The sequence below is a fragment of the Hemicordylus capensis genome, chromosome 3, assembly GCF_027244095.1.
Source record: "Hemicordylus capensis ecotype Gifberg chromosome 3, rHemCap1.1.pri, whole genome shotgun sequence".
NCBI lineage: Eukaryota > Metazoa > Chordata > Lepidosauria > Squamata > Cordylidae > Hemicordylus > Hemicordylus capensis.
In genome coordinates this window covers 20,843,742-20,862,675 of record NC_069659.1, presented here as the reverse complement: position 1 = coordinate 20,862,675, position 18,934 = coordinate 20,843,742, and the positions used below count along the sequence as shown (strand labels likewise).

Sequence of the window (18,934 nt, the reverse complement as noted above, 5' to 3'; positions counted from 1 at the left end):
CCCGCTTTCCCCCATCCAAACAGAAATCTCGCGAGAGCACCGAGCCTACTTAATTGCTCCGGTGGCCGTTATGCGGCCTTGTTGCGTCGCGCGGGTGAGAGAGAAAGGGTGAGTTTTCCGGGTGTGGAGGACTGCCTCGAGAATCCGTTGGCATCCGCGTAGTTTATGCCGCGGGCAGAGCGAGCAGCATGGCGGTAAAGATTTTGGAGATTCTCATCTAGCTTGTGGCTAGGATATGGGGGGTGGCGGAGTGGGGGAAATAGTGGGGCAAAGAAGCATGATCGCTTCTGTGTGTGTTTCAAATTAGGGCCCGTCGGTCTCCTTGTTATATTTTTCTTCTCACTAAACCTAGTGGGTGGGAAAAGTGCTAATAGACTTAAAGGGCGGCCCCTGCTTGAGAGAAGCTGCAACTTGGGGAGAGCTGGTCTTGTGGTAGCAAGCATGACTTGTCCCCTTAGCTAAGCAGGGTCCACCCTGGTTGCATCTGAATGGGAGACCAGAAGTGTGAGCATTGCAAGATATTCCCCTCAGGGGATGGAGCTGCTCTGGGAAGAGCATCTAGGTTCCAAGTTCCCTCCCTGGCAGCATCTCCAAGGTAGGGCTGTGAGAGATTCCTGCCTGCAACCTTGGAGAAGTCGCTGCCAGTCTGTGTAGACAATACTGAACTAGATGGACTAATGGTCTGACATTTATTTATTTAATACTGCCCAAAACTTAGTCTCTGGGTGGTTCACAACAAGAAAAAACAGAAGTAAAACAGCAGTTAAAAACAAAAACAAGCAATTTAAAACACAACAATTAATTTTTTTTAAACCTTCTAAAACAACATTAAAAACAATCAAAACAGTATCAGTTAAAAGCCTGGGACATGGCAGCTTCCTATGAGGCGGCCAACCCTCCAGAATTGGCCCGGGGTATCTAGGAATCAGCATTCCTCTCCGGCTGTCTCTGGAATGCCATGCTGGAGCTTTTAATGGCTTGATCAGAAATATTGGGAGAAGGGGAAAGATCATCAGGAGTAGCTTCTGGGGAGGAGAGCTGGCCTTGTGGCAGCAAGCATGAATTGCCCCCTTGGTTAAACTGGGTCTACCCCTAGGCAGCTTTCTATGTTTCTAACCTTAGCCTCAACTGGCACAACTCCTCTCATCCCCAACTTTTCTGAGAGGTGCAGTCCTGTACTTATTTTCTTAGGGGTACCGTTGCCAACCTTTGAACCGGCCCTTATAACTAGGCATCGAACAGCAGTTAGCCTGAAATGCTGCACATGTGGCTTTTGCAGATCATGCTAGCGGAACAAAAGCACCTTTTAAAAATGGCGATTCTCTTTATTGAGCAGGGGGAGCAACTGGCCCTATCCATCCCCAGCACAGCATTCCTTCAGTGGCTGTTGCTGGTGTCTAGCTTGTTTCTTTTTTAGATTGTGAGCCCTTTGGGGACAGGGAGCCATTTTATTGATTGATATTTATGTAAACCACTTTGAGAACTTCTGTTTAATATAAATGTTAGTCATATTTTTACCATTTAAAACTGAAGATGCAAGTGTGTGTGAGAGAGAGAGAATCCTGTTGGGACTTATATCCAAGAAAACCTGATTGGGTTGCTATTTTGCAGCTTTGGAAACTAACAGAGGAGTGTAGGAAGCTGTCTTATACCTTACACTGATTTGCACCTCAGTGCCTTAGCTACCATATTTCACTAGCTTGCAAGTCAGCTAAGGAACCTATCTACATCAGCTATGTTACTATCAGCTAAAGATTCTGGGACACAGGGAAAAATAGGAACATAGGAAGCTGCCTTATACCGAGTTGGACCATTGGTCCATCTAGCTCAGTATTGTCTGTGCAGACTGGTAGCAGCTTCTCAAGGTTGCAGGCAGGAGTCTCTTTCAGCCCTCTCCTGGAGATGCTGCCAGGGAGGGAACTTGGAACCTTATGCATGCATGCAAACAAGCAGGAAGGTGCTCTTCCCAGAGCAGCCCCATCCCCTAATGGGAATATCTTGGTATTCACATGTGTAGTCTTACATTAAAATGCAAACCAGGACGGACTCTGCTTTGCAAAGGGGACAGTTCGTGCTTGTCACCACAAGATCAGCTCTTCTAACTAACCACACTCCAGTTGGATGTGTGTAGGCATTTGTACCCAGCTTTCCTATAAATTGTGGTCAAGGCAGCTTACAAGTTAACTCTTTAAAATGGCAGTAAATTTAAAAACTCTTCTAGCAGTAAAGCAAACTTACTGTGCTAGAGAATCTTCACCGGAAGGAATTGTCGTTAGCAAGCAAGCAAGCTAAAAACGTCGTCTTGGTGCACCCTATAAGAGTGCATTTGATTAGAGAAGCTTATATTTTTGAATCTTCCCCTCTAGTGTCTCCTATCCCGGAATAGACCTGATGTGCTCAGTTTCCGCAAGGTTGCTTCATTATGTCCCTTTAGACCAGGGTTTCTCAACGTGTGGGTACCCAGATGTTATTGGACTTCAACTCCCATAATCCCCAGCCCCAGTGGCCTTTGGTTGGGAATTATGGGAGTTGAAGTCCAGTTACATCTGGGGACCCACACATTGAGAAACCCTGCTTTAGACCATGCACCAGGTTGGAGTTGATTAAGATTGAGGTTTTTTGGTGTCGCGTACAAGGAGTTGATTTCTGCACATAATGGCATCCCTCTGGAGTAGCTAGTAACTGTAGCAGCTGCTTGGACACAGACCCTAAATAAAATTGTCCTTGAGGCTGCCTATTCATAGTACTTCCATTCTCTTGGCTGTGTGGTAGTTGGCTTGCTTTAGTGTAAAAGGACAGTAACTCAATGGTAGAGCATCTCCTTTGCATGCAGAAGGTGCCAGGTTCAATCCTTGGCATATACAGGTAGGGCTGGGAGAGACTCTCCTCCTCTGAGTATGTATATACTGCTCTTCAGTCAAAGTTCCCAAAAAGGTTTACATGGAAAAACAAAAATAAGATGGTCCCCTGTCCACAAGGGGCTCACAATCTAAAAAGAAACATGCAGATACCAGCAACAGCCACTAGAGGGATTCTTTGCTGGGGTTGAATAGGGCCAGTTGTTCTCCTTGCTAAGTTTAAGATTTGTCTAGAATAAATATCCGAGAGGCATTTGTAGATATACATTTCCAGCCAAGAAGGGCAGGAGGAAACCAACACAAGACAGAAAGTGGTGAGAATCTTGGGACTCTTGTCTGAAATCCTAGAGAACTGCCAGTCAGTGTAGACAATATTGAGCTAGACAGACGAATAGTCTGACTCTGTGTTAAGCAGTTCCATGTATTCAAACTGGCTTTAAGATGGTTTGAGACTGACAGTGGAATCTGTTGCGTGTTTTCTATGAAGTCCCACAAAGCTCAATGAGGCCTACTCCCAGGTAGCTGTGTATAGGACTGCACCCTGAAGTTCTTGGCTTTAGTAAAACACTCCTGTGCCATCTTCTCCCCAACAGTGCAAACTAGAAGCTGAACATGGCTGATACTGATGAAATGGAGAGCTCATTGTTGGAGGACTTGGACGGTCTTACCAATGGCCACTCCTCCCAGAGTTTGCCACAGGTGCACACTTCAACTGGAGCTGTTCCAAGAAATCGCGAACCAGAGATGTGAGTGTGCCCTAATGTTGGTGGTTTTGTGGTTCCCTATTTCATATCTGGAATGCTACATCTAGCCATTTGATGAACACTAAGCTTCTTGGTGGGAGTGAGGGCATGTCCTCAGCTCCTGCCTGTGAGCTCCTCAGAGGCATCTGGTGGGCCACTGTGTGAAACTGGATGCTGGACTAGATGGGCCTTGGGCCTGATCCAGCAGGGCTGTTCTTATGTTCTAGCTTGCAGACATAGAGCCATTCTGCATTTGCAAAAGGTCAAGTATTCATAATCTTGAACAACCAGTGCTCTAGTCCAGGGTTTCTCAACGTGTGGGTCCCCAGATGTAATTGGACTTCAACTTCCATAATTCCCAACCAAAGGCCACTGGTGCTGGGGATTATGGGAATTGAAGTCCAATAACATCTGGGGACCCACATGTTGAGAAACCCTGCTCTAGTCATCCAAGCCTGGCCAACAGCTTTCTTCCAGGCTTCAAAAGTGCAAATCTCTTTGCTCTCCCATCTTGCTGCTGCAGCGTTATCCAGGTGTCTGTCTCAGCCGTCTAACACACTTCCTGTTCATCAGCGGACTCGTGCTAGTGTTTCCAGTTGGTGAGAGACACTATGGAGCATTTGTATGCACACATGCACTTGTTAAAGGTATTGAAGACCAGTGCCTTTTCACCAGGTTCACAATGTAGCTTTTGTCATAAACTTCAACTGTAGAGAGCACTCCGTTGGCATCATAGAGGAGAGCCTTCTACCTGTGAGGTGTCGCTACTGCAAAAGACCCAATTCTAGTGGATGCTAAAGGAGGCACCTGGAGCAAGACCTTGCCTGAAAAAGATGGGGAGTGGGGGGAGTAGCTTCATTTTGAAGAGTGAATGTACCTTCTCTCTAAAACGATTTAATATTTAAACCGCCTTGGGATTGTTTAATGAAAGGCAGTATATAAATTTAATAATAAATAAATAAATAAAATTAAAAACTTGAAACAAACTGATAATTTTAAATGTGGCCTTTTTTAGCTTTAACCGTATTAATCTTTTTACTTGTCATTGAATCTCTTTTATTACTCTTGTGAGCTGCCCTGGAAAGTAGTGTTCCAGGGGGGCAGGGTATACACTTTAAATAAACTAAAGCTTTCAAAGCGAATAAGTGAGGGATTTAAGTGCCTTCAGAGACGAACATGGGAGTGCCTTGTGTGGTCGAATGACAGATTTATCTGGCTCCGTATTATCAGCAGTTCTCCAGGCTTTCTCGGATTTTGCTGGAGATTGCAAGACCTCTTGCTTGCAGAACGTGTGCTGAGCCGCAGCCCCTGTGTCAAATGTCAGTACATGAGCTTGCCTTGTCTGAGCCGTGCTAGCCCAGAATGGTCTGTTTTGACTAGCAGCAGCATCTTCACATATTCAGCCCGGTGAGTTCCGGCCCATCACTAGAGAACGTTCGAGGTGAAGTTGCAGGGAACTGAACTCTGAGCCTTCTCTGTGTGAAGACCCCGTCCCCTGACAGTCTGCTTTTGTTGTTGCCACAGGACCGACCCTGGCTCGCCTTCACTGCAGTGTTCAAGAAAGAAAGCCAAAACCCGGAGATCAGCAAGACGTAATGGGCGATCCTCGGAGAAGACGTCCAACCCTAAAACACAGGGGGGACCTTCTACCTGTTCATCTGTGAAGTCTGGAGGTCAGTTGAAGTTGCCAAAGCCCAAACTGGACCTGAAAGCCCTATTTGACTATCACTTCAGGAGAAAATCACAGAGGCGCCGCAGAAGTTGGAAGCTGACAGAAGAAGTCACTAGACGCAAACGTCGACGAAAGTATACCCTGAGGCCACGATTCAGAATTTCAGCTGAAGAGCGAAAGAGGAGATATAGAGAGAGGGGCCTGCAGTTTCCTTTTGTAGAGAAACTTTATGGAAGGAAACATATTCCCTTGAAAATGGTGTGTCGGTATGAGGTATGTTATACTAAACGTACTTTGAACAAAGAAATCCTGTGCAGAAGGATGCTCTAGGCTTTGTTTGTAAGACAGCCCTGTTGTTCTGTGTAATGGAGCACAGGGCGTGTTGTCTGCACCAGGGCTGCTCCGCTTCGGCCCTCCTGCAGATGTTGGCCTACACTTCCCATAATCCCACGTTATTGGCCACCGTGGCTGGGGATTGTGGGAGTTGTAGTTCAAAAACAGCTGGGTGGCCTAAGTGGTCCAGGCCTTGTCTACACTGACAAGAAGCAGCTCCCCGGGGACTGGCTGGGGCTTTTCCCAGCCCCTCCTGGGATTTTTCTCTGCACTTTTTTTGCATGCCAGATGGAGGAGCAAGCGTTAACTCTTACATTTAAATTTGGTTTTAACCGAGGCTTTTCGTTGGTTTCATACTGTTTTTATAGTGTATCTGGCTTACTGGTTTTGGTTAGCTGCCCTGAGCAAGAGTGTACTGGAAGAGCAGGGTATAAATGTTTGACATAAATCATGCTCTACCACTGAGCTACAAGTCCCTCCTAGAACCGAACTACAGCCCCTTCTTGCAGTCTGAATGTACATGAGGACCTGCACTGTACTGTTCACAGGTCCAGCACTCGTGGTTTTGTGTACCCAAGGTCGGGAAATTAGTACTCAACCTCTGTATATGGGGGGGGGCAGGATGGTGGGGAAGGTTAAACCTGTGTACCTGTGGGTCGGGGTGGTGGTGGCTGGAAATGACCTCAGAGGTCATTTCTGGCTGCCATTCTGTTTTCGGGAGCCATGTTATAGCTCATTTTAACAGAAATGGGGCCAAACCAGGTATATTTGACCAATTTTCGGGATGGTGGAGTACATGGTAGGGCACTCCAGGGGGTTACCTCTTTTTTGGAGGGGACGCATATGTTTGGCCTGGGAACCTGTCTGGGAACCTGTCTGGGAACCTAACCCCCTGATTCCCATAGTCCTCATGAGCCATCCTTCGTGAATTCACTATCCACCCCACCCCTGGCAACAGAACCCCTGTGAATGATGGGGTTCTCCTGTACTGCCAATACCGCTAACCTCCTGCCTGTTGCAAATATTTAACTTTTTTTTTTTTTTTGCGGTGGCTGCATGGGGCAGCTTATGGGTGTACAATTCCAACAAAGGAAATTGATTGGCTTTCAGCAACTTCTGTTTGGGTTTTGTCTGGCATAATTTAATTTCCTTTTTTGAAGGAAGCTGCCCTGAAAGGATTCTTGAAATACGTTAAAATGCTCAGATTTGAACACCAGCTCAAAACATCTCTGACCCAGCTGAATGCTGGAGATGATCTAGAAAAGGAGTGTCTAGAGTCAAGGAAGCACAAATATTTGGATGAAGATGGACCTCTTTCACCTATTGAGGAGGCAGAGTATGCATATTTTAGTTCTTATAGTTAATACTACTGTGGTTGTATCTGTGTACTCCAGCAAGTTATACACATGCTGATTTAGGCTTTCTCTCCCCAACTTTGGCAGGCTTGTACCAGTAATTGGTCAATATCACAAGTTTTTGTTTGGCCTGTATTTTCTGGTCATGTACAGAAATAAAGATTTTGGTTTCAGTTTGCTTGGATTGAAATGCTGGAAGGAGCATAGCTATTAGCCAGTCAATATCCCCCAAATTAATACTGGGGTGGGAACCAAACCCTAGAAATAAGCTTGGATATGTGTCATACACATTTGCTCTGGCCTCCTTATTTAAAATGAGTTGACAAAAAGATAATACATTCCAAGGACTGGAATTTTTTAGTGTGTCTAGGGTTTGGTCACAACTTGTAGGGAGGCAAATGTGAACATTCATGATTGTGTACAGTAATGAAAAATGACCCTTGCATTTAGGTTAATTATAGAAAGCAGCATTGAAAGAAAGACAATCCTACAAGATCATCCTCTAGATTTTGGCTGCTTGTTTTGGTAGTGCAACACAGACAGGCTAGGTGCAAGTTAGGACCAAAGCCAAAGAGGAAAAAGTAGACATGCTGCATGCTATTAACAGAAGTTACAGAGCACTAACTCAACTATGTTTTGGTGTGTTTTAGTGGAAGTGACCAAAATGATGATGAAGAAATTGGTGCCAAGATAGTGGTAAGCCATCACATCACTTTAATGTATAACCATGATTTGAAACGTTAGAGTGGAGCCCTGGGTGGATTGCCTAGTACTAATTCTGGTCCTGAACCAGTGTGTTGCTGCATCATAACCTCCCAGATCTTCCTACTTCCAGGACAACACAAGAGTCCCTTAGCTTAAATGGACTGTGATAAGTGGGAAAATATTTATATATCCAAAGAAAACTTTTAAAAAGTTTTTTAAAGGGCAATTCAGATGTTAAAACTGAATCCTGACTACGTGTCAAAAACCAGTGCTTCTCTGCTGCCTGGAGCCGAAGGCATCTCTGATAGGGTTGTCCTTCCCACGTGTCCCCAGGCAGGACTAATTGCAAAGTATTACAAACCTTAAGAGCCTGAGACGAATAACCCTGCCCAGTTCTTTTAATCCTGCTGCACTCCTAGGCAGACCTCCATAACTTTTGCTGCTCTGCCCAGCTGTCGCCCATCTACTTGGCCTTGCTATGGGAAGTTCTGGACACTTATACCCAATCCTATACAACTTTTCTTGAAGTAGATGCCATTCTGTTCAATGGGAGTTCTAAAATAAAACGTCTGGGCTTGCCCTAGCCTTCTAGAAGTAGTTCTTGCTTGTATTGGCACAGTGTCAGCTGGACACTAGAACCTAATCTAACCCTCGGCCAGTCCCCCCCCCCCAATAGTCTGTTAGTAGACAGTAGGGAGTGTAAAACTGGTTTGAGTTCACACCTGTCTGGCCCCGGAAAAGAGGAGTGCCCCTTCCTCTAAACCTGACTGGCCTGGTTGGGCATGGACTGCGCACTTGAAGTAGGCGTGCTATTGTGTTGTTGTTGTTGTTGTTGTTAATTATTATTATTAATTTGATTTCTATACCGCCCTTCCAAAAATGGCTCAGGGCGGTTTACATAGAGAAATAACAAACAAGCAAGCTGGAACCCTGTCCCCAAAGGGCTCACAATCTAAAAAGAAACATAAGATAGATACCAGCAACAGTCACTGGAGGGAATGTGCTGGGGGTGGATATTAGGGCCAGTTACTCTCCCCCTGCTAAATAAAGAGAATCACCACATTAAAAGGTGCCTCTTTGCCCAGTTAGCAGGGTTGGCATGTATGCAATTTCCCGTTGGCATGTGTGCTTGTTCAGAAGAGAGATAAGTAGTATTGATTTCACCACAGTCATCCCTTGCCAATTGTGAGGGTTCTGTTCTGGGAAAACGTTGCGGTTGGTGAATTTGTGGTAGACGGGCCATTGAGATCAATGGCAAATAGGGTTAGGGGAATCAGTTGCAAAAAGACTGGAAAATACAGTAATAAAAACTATCCCCCCCAAATCACCAGGAGTCAGTAAGAGGAGTGAAGGGGGAAATGACCCCCTGACCCCCCAAAACTGCAAAAAAACCCCACCCCAAATTGGAAAAACCTCTCCAAACCGCAGATACTCAGGGCATGGTTGATGAGACCTGCGGAAACCTGCGGTTGGTGAGGGATGACAGTATATTGACCTTCCCTGATACTGCCATCATTTTCTGGTTCTTTGCGAATACTCTTTCTCTTTCACAGGACAACAGCTGTTTCATATTAAGTAGCAACATTCCAAAGAAGAAATCCAAGAGAAGGACAAAGTGAGTGGCTTGTTTGGTGAATGTGATGGAGGATGAACCAATCTGAAGCTTCCATATTGGATGCTGCTTTGGCAGGGATAGGCTGGGCAGCATTCATACCCTGGGAAGTGAAGGCAGTAGAAGTGGAAGAAGCCGTGGAAGACAAGGAAGCCATGGCTCAGGTTTTCCTGCTTGTAGAACTACAAGAACTACAGAGTTTTGCCCTCAAGTAATACATTGGCAGTAAAGGTGCATCTTCCCCAGAGCACATGGCATATTATCAAAGTTGCTTCAGCCATACGGTGTGATCCAGTCTCTCAGCTGAGTTGCGCAGCTTCCAGGCAAGAGGTTGAAACAGCAGGAGAGTGCATGATTGCACTCCTAAGGCCTGCAGGAACAAGCACAATTGCTTGCAAGTACTCACTTCCTACTTGGTACCTCGGATGAAAGAACAAAGTAGCTTGTAATCAGTCTTTCTAGTTTCAGTCACATTTGAGCAGAATGGTGTAGAAGATGGGTGGGATGTGGGTAGACTTAGAGGCTGTTAGCTGTGGCAGATGCTAAGTTTTAGTTAAGACCTCCTTTAGGAAGGCCTAGACAACTGCAGCTATACACAGTTTTACTAGAGCTGATGTTGATGATCTGCTGTTCACATAAGTTAGCCAAACTTTGCTTGACTTGATGAGTTCTTCCCATGCTGTGATTGCATGTATGTTAATTACTTTGGTCTGATTTGCTGTGCAGTGGTAAGGTGAGCTTGAAGCATCTTATGATCCTAACTACTAAGCACTTCTAGGCATGAAAGGGACTAGATTCTTAATATGGCTTTGAAAAATGATCAAGCCTTGGAATGGCTTATATATGTCTCCTCTCAGATTCTGCACCATAGTTCATGTGATGATTGTTTCAGTTCAACTGCTGAGTGATTCAGAAATGAACTAAAATTAACACTCTGATCAGAACCGAGTGCAGAATTAGTGCTGCTTTCAGCATTACTGAGACACACACTTTCTGGTACGTGGCAACCTCCCTTAAGGGTTAATGTGAAGATATACTTCCAGTAAAATGTTTGGAAACAGAACATAAATCTTCACAATGAAATAGGTATCCAGAATGAATAAATGATGGCATATCCAACACCTATATTAATTGGCTTCTAGAGATGTCCATGATGTATAACTGATGTGTAACATTGCTCTTGCTTTTCAGTACCAGCAGTTGCAAACAACCATCATGTAGCAGTGCTTCCTGAAGGATCAAAAACCACGTGGGAGCAGCGTTCATTTATAGGCATCAAATTGTAGCAAGTTCTCAGTGGAATAATTGGTTCCCTGAAGAACCTTTTCAATCTTGGTGGCATTGAATGGAATGTCTTTAGCTTGGAAAAAATCCACATAAAATCTTCTGTGGTTGACTGTTAGCTCTAGGCTAACAGCTTCGGCTCAGACCCTGCTGTTCAGCTTGTCTCTTGGTATGGAGAACAGTTAAGTTGTTGACTTCCTGGACATGTTGGAACCGATGAACAGGTTGGCAGCCCAAATCTCCGTTTGGTACGTAAGGCTCCTTAGTGACTTCTACACCATCTTCAAATCTAAGCTATTGATACTGTGGGAAATCTGGCAGACTTAAACTCCTGGCTCTCAGATACGCAATTATGATCAGTGCCTTCTCAAGAGCCTCCGGCAGGGACTTGTGGTTGGGCTAAGGATGGGACATGGACTGGGAATGTGATAGGGACAAGAATTGTCCAGGGCTTGCTGGAAGGGACAGTCCCACAAATGTGTCCCTTACAGTGTCTCCCTGTTTAGCAGCACATGCTTAAGGGTGAGTGTCCTTTAAATGCTCACCAAACCTTTCTACAGACAAGACATGGGTCTAGCTTGTCCTGGCTGGGGGAAAAATTGGCTTCTAAAATTGCTGCTGGAAAAATGTTTTGTACATTAACTGAATAGACATGAAGACTGCTGGGAGCATCTAGGGTGTGGTGTGGTGCAGTGTGGTCTGGATGCTGCTGTGCCACAGAAATCTCTGCCTACTTCTCAACTTCCTTTCAGCTGTAAAGGGGGAAACCTGCTGGGTTGGCAGCTGGTGAAAGATGCAAGTCCATTACAATTCCAAAAATTCTGTACCTTCTTCTGGCCAACAATTTTGTTACTGTGCAGCTAGTTTGGACTGTGGGGAAGGAAGCAATGTAGAGTTTGGGCAAGAAGTGCTGAAACAGCCAGCCCTTGATACTTTCAGTCATTGTCACCCTGCTCCTGCAAACATGGCTCCTCTCGGCACATACAGTAAACAAATGCAGGGTAGGAGGTAGCAGGCTTTCTCTTCTCTCCTCCCATTCATTCCTGCCTGCTTTTTCAGGGTTCCTGATCAGGTGAAGCACCCCCTATATGTGTTGCAGATGTGCCTTTGAATGAGTGTGTGGTGGTGGAGCATATCCCCTCCATGCAGAATGGAGTCTTGTTTGGTAGGGGGTTCAGGGTGGGGGGACATGCAGTTCTCCTTCTACCCTAAGCACAGCTTCAGGTTCTGGCTAGTCTCGTAGACAAAAAACCATGGAGCAAGTGCTAAGAGTCAAATCTTCCTTTGCAACCCACAGCTGATCTGTATTAGTTGTGTTACTTATAGGAAGAGACATGCTTGGATGAATGAGTAGAACAGAACGGTGTTGAATGCCCTGCCACTTGCATTGGGCAGCTTCAGGCTTTCTGAAATCCTGCTAAGGCTGCCAGCCTTGCTGCCCATCCCAGAGTAAGTGCAGCATGTCTTATCAATGGGAGGCAACCTTGGGCACTCCCGCTGTTGAACTACAACTCCCATGAGCCCAGCCACAACAAATTGGTCTGTGGATAATGGAAGTTGTAGTTCAGCAACAGCCAGAGTGCCAAAGGCTTGGGTAGATGGGCAGAAAGCTTGCTCTCCAAGGAGAGGCAACTGGAACTAGGTAGTGATTAATCAGTTGTAGCAAGTAATAAAGTAAGCTGGTTCTTTTTACCAGTCCCCGTGGTAATTGTATATCAGTATCCTACATGTTAACATGCAAGTCTATTTTATGGCCTCAAGACAACTTCCATGAAACAAAATTTGTCTTTAGAAAACTCAGGATCTTTTTCTCCCCCCCCCCCCCCACTTCTTTCTTTCAGAACACTGAAAATGCATGTTGGTAAAGGTCTTAAGAGATGGTTTGGTATAGGTAGGTACAGTCATTCATTTTTCTATTATGCCTTTGCCTATATAGTGCCTTGATGTATTCAGTGGGGAGAGGCATGGAATTAAGCCAAGTGCACTGTATGGTATCTGCAGCCAGCAGTTTATCCCTGATGGCATGTTCAAAAAGCAGTGCAATATTAAGTCGGCATGTGGCATCGTTGGTTCTCAAGCTGCTGTGCTTGCTAAACCTGGTATTTTGCTGAAACAAGTAGTAGCAATTACCTGGCGGCTTTGTAAGGCATGCTGGATTAATTGCAGGGCGTTCTTCTTGGTTCCCGAGTCATTCCTTTAAATCATCCTTTAGATGGATACAAATGTAACTTTTCCATTGGGAGTGGATTACAAAGATACTTGACCAGGTCTGGTGCTGTGATCAGGGCTATAGATTCATGGCACTTCAGAACAGGTTATAATTAAATGAGGGTATATATGCGCCTATATTTTATAAAGTGAGAACTTTATGCTTGAGTCGGCTGCTAGTTGGTACATGCCATTGTAATAGTATGCAGTCTAGGGTATCCATGAAAAGCTCACAGGAAAATGTTTCTCTCCTGAAGGACTCTCCATGAAATGGTCTCGAGAAATGAGGTGTGGTGATAGCTGTTGGAAGCAACTTCTTTCTGAAGGTAACTTCTCAGTATTTTTAGAACCTACAAGAGAAGCAGGCAGGTGTCAGCCGAGTGAGTTCAGCCTCTGCCTCGTTAGCACAGTAAATGGGCACAACTCATTGGTGTCTGAATTGAGCAATGGGGCTACAGAAACACAGGTTATGCTTCCATCACTGTAAAACAAATTACTCTGGTGACAATGAGACCTGTAACAAACATGTCCTGGAGGTTTGCCTGCCAACGGAAGGTTAGGCTATACCAGGGGTTCACAACCTCTAACAAGTGTACCCCTTCTGTCACAAACATTCAGCTGTCCCATAGAGATTTGCCTGCATGCATGCAGTGGACACCTCACTGAAGACGCATCTGCTTCAAGCCAGCAATCCTTAGCTGGAGAACAAATAGCACAGCTGCAGCTTGGGGAGGCAGGAGGGCTCAGAGAACTCCAAGGTGGTCCCTGTTCAGGACCCCAAGGCTGTATGATATGTTGGAATATCTCTAAGCAAACTTGTTGGCATATCCAATAGAGAGGAGAGGAGAGCTGGTCTTGTGGCAGCAAGCATGAATTGTCCCCATAGCTAAGCAGGGTCTGCCCTGGTTGCATCTGAATGGGAGACTAGGAAGTGTGAACACTGCAAGATATTCTCCTCAGGGGATGAAGCCGCTCTGGGAAGAGCAGAAGGTTCAAAGTTCCCTCCCTGGCAGCATCTCCCAAGATAGGGCGGATAGAGATTCCTGCCTGCAACCTTGGAGAAGCCGCTGCCAGTCTGTGAAGACAATACTGAGCTAGATAGGCCAATGGTCTGACTCAGTATATGGCAGTTTCCTATGTTCCTAACAATCACAAACCAACTATCTACGCAGATTGGTCTGCTCACTGTACAATAGTAGGGAGAAGGTATAGGATTGGGAGTTGATGATTTGCATTGCATATGACCAAGATGTGATTAGAAAGATGTTCATGGCAATTAGGGCATTACTTACCGTAACTGTTAATCCTTTGTTTTTCCAGAAATCTAGATGCCATGCATCTGTCTCCTGAGTGGGTAAGAAATTGATCTTTCTAAAGCTTTATTGCATAACTAGTGGAGAAGCTGTTGGGACTGAAAATGCCCTTATAGGCTACTGTTTATCGAGCCCATTCAAGGGGATTGTGCAGATAGATCCCACGAAATTCCTTTGCAAGAGGCTGAATCTTAAATAAGCCATTTGTATCAAAGTAGGAAAGCAATGACTACTTCCTTTATGAAAGCTCTGGTAAGGAATTGTTATGATGATTGGCAAGATGTTCAACTGCTCTGAAAAGAGTGAGTGATAAAACAGCCATTCTGAACAAATTGATAAAACAGCATGTTAAACCTGCTGGATGTTAAATTGTTCTTACTGAGCAAAGGGAAAATTCTGAAACTGCATTTATTTTACATTGTATATGTTAGAAATTGCGGGGAGGGGCCGGGGATCATACATTCAGAGTCCTTTTCCTTGCAGGCAAATACCAGTATAGCCTGTATTAAACATGTATTTTTAAGGGGGGGTGTCTTAAATTCAGAGTTGTCATCTTCTGTTTGGGTAAACAGGTAGTTACTGAGTACCTGTGTTGTGTAGTAAATGTCTGATTAGAAACGGGGAGATGAGGTTCAAACTTCCACTCAGCCATGAAATGAAGTTCATTGGACGGCACTGGGTGGACCATTCTCCCAACCTAGCCTACCTCACAGGGATGTTGAGAAGAGATGGGGGGCAGGGGGCAAAGCTTACATGCCACCCTGAGCTGCTTGGAAGAATGGAGGGAGGGATACAAATGTAACCACTAGCTCTGAGTTCCATGACATGTTTGACAGGGTATCCTGTAGAAAGAGGGAATGGGCAAGCTAGATTGTCCCTTGTTAGCTAAGCATAGGGCATGTCTCTGATGTACCAGTCTCAGGCCTGAATTCCTTGCGCTACTTGCTCTCAGAGGTCAGTCTCTTTGGAGAAGGGCTGAGTAGTTAGTCAGTGATGTGAGGTCTCCAGCAAGCAAAATAGCATTTTGCTTTTGCTCTGTGCTAACTGACAACTGGCTCTTTCAGGTGAAAAGTAGGACACAAGGGAAATGAAAAGCCTCGGACTGTGGAAACGTGCATGGTGAGGTATGAACCCTTTGTATTGGCTTGAATGTTTTTGGTGGTGGTGGATGGAGAGCATGTAGCAGGCAGAGCAATATTTTAGCACATTTAAAATGAAGATGGCTCTTGCTACACACAGACAAGATGACTTCGTATTAGGGCATAGTAGAACCTACATACTATTAAATTGTATATGTACAATCTAACATGTAAATTGAACATACAACATTCCAGAAGGGTACCTGTGTGGGGGGCAGCTGACATTACCATTGTGTGACATCTTAAAATGTGAAAACAGTATTGGAGAAGCCTAAGGTTGAGGTCTATCCCGATGGACCCTTGCTGTAGGTTCTTGTCGTTGGAAATGCCTCACAGAGCAAACTTGTGGTTTCGCTTTACCCACTGAACTATATGTTGATCTGTGGGATAAAACTGCAAGACAACATTGGCTAATTGAGCTTGTTTTAAGAATGGGCATTAAGGAACTTTTTTCTGCAGGCTGATGGCATTCCTGTTGGTGTAGCTGAAAAACACTTTTTCACCAAAAGCAAATACTAGGTAAGCCTTGACTAGAACAAACTAAGCAAGAATACCTACAACCTTTAACATGAACATAGATTTTCTTAGATCAAGCAGTAAGGATAACTTGCTGCTGGCTTTGGAATGTTATGAAGATTATTTTAAAGAACCTAAAATTAAGACAGTTTCCTGTCATGAAGATTCATGTTCTGGCTTATACATTTGGGAGTCGTGAATTTAGTAGCTTTTTAATAGATGGTTCTTCTTGCTTGATAGTGGGAAGATAGACCTGATGTCTGGAAAGTATAGACCCTTTAAATACAACTGATTAATAACAGCCCTGCTGGATCAGGCTCAAGGCCTGTCTAGTCCAGCATCCTGTTTCACACAGTGGCCCACCACATGCCTCTGGGGAGCCCACAGACATGAGGTGTGGCATGCCGTCTCCTGCTGTTGCTCCCCTGCAACTGGTATTGAGAGGCATTGTGCCTCAAAGGCTGGAGATGGCCTATAGCCACCAGACTAGTAGCCACTGATAGACCTTTCCCCCATGAATTTGTCTAAGCCCCTTTTAAAGCCATCCAAGCTAATAAAGCTTTCATCTGGTGTAGAAGGCAGAGGGTTGGGCCTAGGCCACAGAGACTTGGGTTCAAATTCACTCTTCTTGATGATTACTAGGTGACCACCTCTGGCTGGTTGAGAGGATAATCAGAGGTGCATTTGCTACCCTAAGGTCTGAAGGAAGTACAGTACACAAATGTTAAATGTCAGTGCCTTGTATTTCCCCATGACCTATCAAAAGTATATTTAATCACTGTTGGCCACAGCTACAAATGAGTCTTTCATCCTCAAGACCCCATGCCTTGTCAGTTTAGCACATCAAAGCGGATACCTAACACATGGCAGTGTTCAGGGGCTGTTGGGAATTGTATGCAAAACATGGCTCATTCTGACACTTGCATTACTACAAAATGTGGTTTTCAACTTAAGGACTTAATGACATAGTACATTACCTGGTCTCTACCAAGGCTGCTATGAAACATCATTTCTGGTATGCTGTGGACGTGACCACAAAGTAACTCCTTCAGATTTTTTTTATAGTGCTACTCTGGTAGCCTCAAATCTGTTGGAAACAGCCAGTGCTGGCAGAAAAGGTTTAACACTCTAAAGAAGCTTCCCCGCACTTGTCTTTCTACATTGGTAGAACTGTATTTTCTAAACCTTGTCTTTCTAGAGCTTAGTGCTAACTGTGCCAACCTTATTTTCCAGCTTCTAATGGCTTGAAGTCATGACCAGAAAATCCACAACTCTGTCTAAAGTGGGGTTTCCTCACAGGGTGTCTATCTAGTGCTAAAGGTAAAAGACTGATGCCATCTGGGCCACTTATGGAAGGTCGTTTCAAAGAGGGCTGTATGCTGTTGAACAAATGGCTCTTAACGCATTGACCTAATATGGAAGTCCTCTGCAGGATACTAGGGGCACTTTGTGTGCTCTGCGGTCTATTACAGAGGAGACACTTTGTCATCTTTTCAGCCACAGTATGGAAGTCTGGGCATAGAGCAGTTAGAGTTTATATTTCTCTTTCCTACCTTGGTGTTATGAGACCTTTAATGAGCTGGGGCATAAAAGGATGCCCATAATAGAACAGGATGGAGAATCTTCCTCCCTGCATCTCATCTGTTTTCTCTACCATTTGTGCAGGTAGGGAAGGTGGGGAGAGAACTACACACTGCTACTGTTAAACCATGCAAGTCTGCTGCAGCTTTAGCTTTCCTCCTTGTGTGTTGGGGGGCAGATGTGTGAAGAGGGCTCCAGAATATTTGAGCTTAGGTGATGCTCAGTATATATACTGATTCTAGAATTTTTTTAACCTTGTTTTTTAAGGTATCTGACCTGAGGAGGCTAGAAGAATAACTTGGAATCAGTTGGCGTTGCATTTCTCTACTACACTGCTGAAAATTTCAGATGTTCTAATGACTAACTACCTGTATCATGTCTTTATTACTTTTAGTACTTAACTGTCCTTGTTAAACTGTTAATTCTTTAAAAACTGTTAAAGAAAGTGTTGTTGGGGTACTTTGTTTCCTTTATATAAAGCTTAACTGCTCATACTTCAACTGCATTATTATTATTGTTATTATTTTATGTTTTATATCCCGCTCTTCCTCCAAGGAGCCCAGAGCAGTGTACTACATACTCAGGTTTCTCCTCACAACAACCCTGTGAAGTAGGTTAGGCTGGGAGAGAAGTGACTGGCCCAGAGTCACCCAGCTAGTTTCATGGCTGAAAATGGATTTGAACGCAGGTCTCCCTGGTCCTAGTCCAGCACTCTAAGCACTACTTTAGGATCCTGAACAGCTGTGGGAGATGCTTGACCTATGCCAGGACCTCCAGCTGCTCTTGGAATACAACAGTGGTTATTAGCCAGAATGATGGTAGTTCAGCATCTTCTAATCTTTCACCTAAACTAGCATAGTTTGTGTTCTATGAGAAGACATCATCTCAACCATGTGAAAAGACTGGTTAAGTATCTGCTTGTAGAGGGATATATGCATGCATGGAGGAGCCATACTACATCTAAGGGCTGCTGTCCACTAGCCATTCTATTCATGTTTGGGAGTAACTACCCTTAACCTCAAATAGCCTTGTAAAAGCCTTGAAGTGACTAGTGCAAAAGCACGGACTTTAGAAAACCTCTACATAATCTCTTTAGTATAGGTATGCCCTATGTTTTGCAGGACAAGCTAGTTTAAAGAAATTAAATAGGCTCTCATGGCAGAAGTATAAAGGCAAAGGCTACAAGTCTTGATTCTCTCCATTTGTTGCTCTCCAGTCTGTTTAGTACAGGGCTGTTCAACTTTGGCCCTCCTGTAGATGTTGGCTTACAATTCCCATAATTCCTGGCTATTGGCTACTGTAGCTGGGGATTATGGGAGTTGTAGTTCAAAAGCAGTTCAGATTTTATGGTTTAAGATTGATATTTGAATGATACTTGGTTTGTAAACCACCCAGAGCCATTGGATAGGGTGGTATGAAAATGTAATAATAAAAACAGCTGGGAGTGGTGTCTAAGTTGAGCTGGCTTGGTCGTAGATGGCAGGTTCTCTGAAGCAAGAGTTGGATCAGTTGTGGCTACTTTCCCTGGTATGAGTAGAGGCATGTTCATAGCCTGAGCAGAGGAAGAAGCTATAACTGGCTATTCCTCTCCCTTGGTTAGGCAAAAAGACTAAAG

General features: G+C 44.5%; 1 protein-coding gene and 6 non-coding genes across 9 annotated transcripts; all 7 read left to right on the top strand.

Moving 5' to 3' along the window:
* Positions 1–29: 29 nt before the first annotated feature.
* TAF1D (TATA-box binding protein associated factor, RNA polymerase I subunit D) lies at positions 30–17,813 on the top strand. 3 transcript variants are annotated; one of them, XM_053309931.1, is made up of 14 exons: positions 30–108; positions 3,452–3,604; positions 5,126–5,546; positions 6,767–6,942; positions 7,612–7,657; positions 9,220–9,281; positions 10,470–10,810; positions 12,404–12,453; positions 13,028–13,096; positions 14,091–14,124; positions 15,148–15,207; positions 15,682–15,741; positions 16,972–17,058; positions 17,587–17,813. In XM_053309931.1, the coding sequence occupies exons 2-7, from the start codon at positions 3,471–3,473 to the stop codon at positions 10,510–10,512; spliced, it is 882 nt and encodes a 293-aa protein (XP_053165906.1). In that variant the 5' UTR covers positions 30–108; positions 3,452–3,470; the 3' UTR covers positions 10,513–10,810; positions 12,404–12,453; positions 13,028–13,096; positions 14,091–14,124; positions 15,148–15,207; positions 15,682–15,741; positions 16,972–17,058; positions 17,587–17,813. The 3 variants fall into 3 exon arrangements, with proteins under 3 accessions (XP_053165906.1, XP_053165907.1, XP_053165905.1); XM_053309932.1 differs by having other exon boundaries at positions 54–194; positions 15,148–15,202; XM_053309930.1 differs by having other exon boundaries at positions 54–194.
* Positions 10,149–10,221, top strand: LOC128352710 (small nucleolar RNA SNORD5). Its single transcript, XR_008320604.1, has one exon. It is a non-coding gene; the product is annotated as a small nucleolar RNA SNORD5 (small nucleolar RNA).
* Positions 11,774–11,899, top strand: LOC128352703 (small nucleolar RNA SNORA40). The gene has a single exon (XR_008320597.1). It is a non-coding gene; the product is annotated as a small nucleolar RNA SNORA40 (small nucleolar RNA).
* On the top strand, positions 12,543–12,680 carry LOC128352690 (small nucleolar RNA SNORA8). The gene has a single exon (XR_008320585.1). It is a non-coding gene; the product is annotated as a small nucleolar RNA SNORA8 (small nucleolar RNA).
* LOC128352692 (small nucleolar RNA SNORA1) lies at positions 13,165–13,295 on the top strand. The gene has a single exon (XR_008320586.1). It is a non-coding gene; the product is annotated as a small nucleolar RNA SNORA1 (small nucleolar RNA).
* On the top strand, positions 14,342–14,416 carry LOC128352689 (small nucleolar RNA Z40). Its single transcript, XR_008320584.1, has one exon. It is a non-coding gene; the product is annotated as a small nucleolar RNA Z40 (small nucleolar RNA).
* LOC128352696 (small nucleolar RNA SNORA18) lies at positions 15,499–15,628 on the top strand. Its single transcript, XR_008320590.1, has one exon. It is a non-coding gene; the product is annotated as a small nucleolar RNA SNORA18 (small nucleolar RNA).
* Positions 17,814–18,934: the final 1,121 nt, after the last annotated feature.

Bases quoted from the DNA above. Each gene is read 5' to 3' on its own strand.
- TAF1D (XM_053309931.1), top strand. From the start codon at position 3,471: ATGGCTGATACTGATGAAATGGAGAGCTCATTGTTGGAGGACTTGGAC. The intron at 6,943-7,611 runs GTATGCATATTT...GGTGTGTTTTAG, and splicing joins TCACCTATTGAGGAGGCAGA to TGGAAGTGACCAAAATGATG. The intron at 7,658-9,219 runs GTAAGCCATCAC...TCTCTTTCACAG, and splicing joins AAATTGGTGCCAAGATAGTG to GACAACAGCTGTTTCATATT.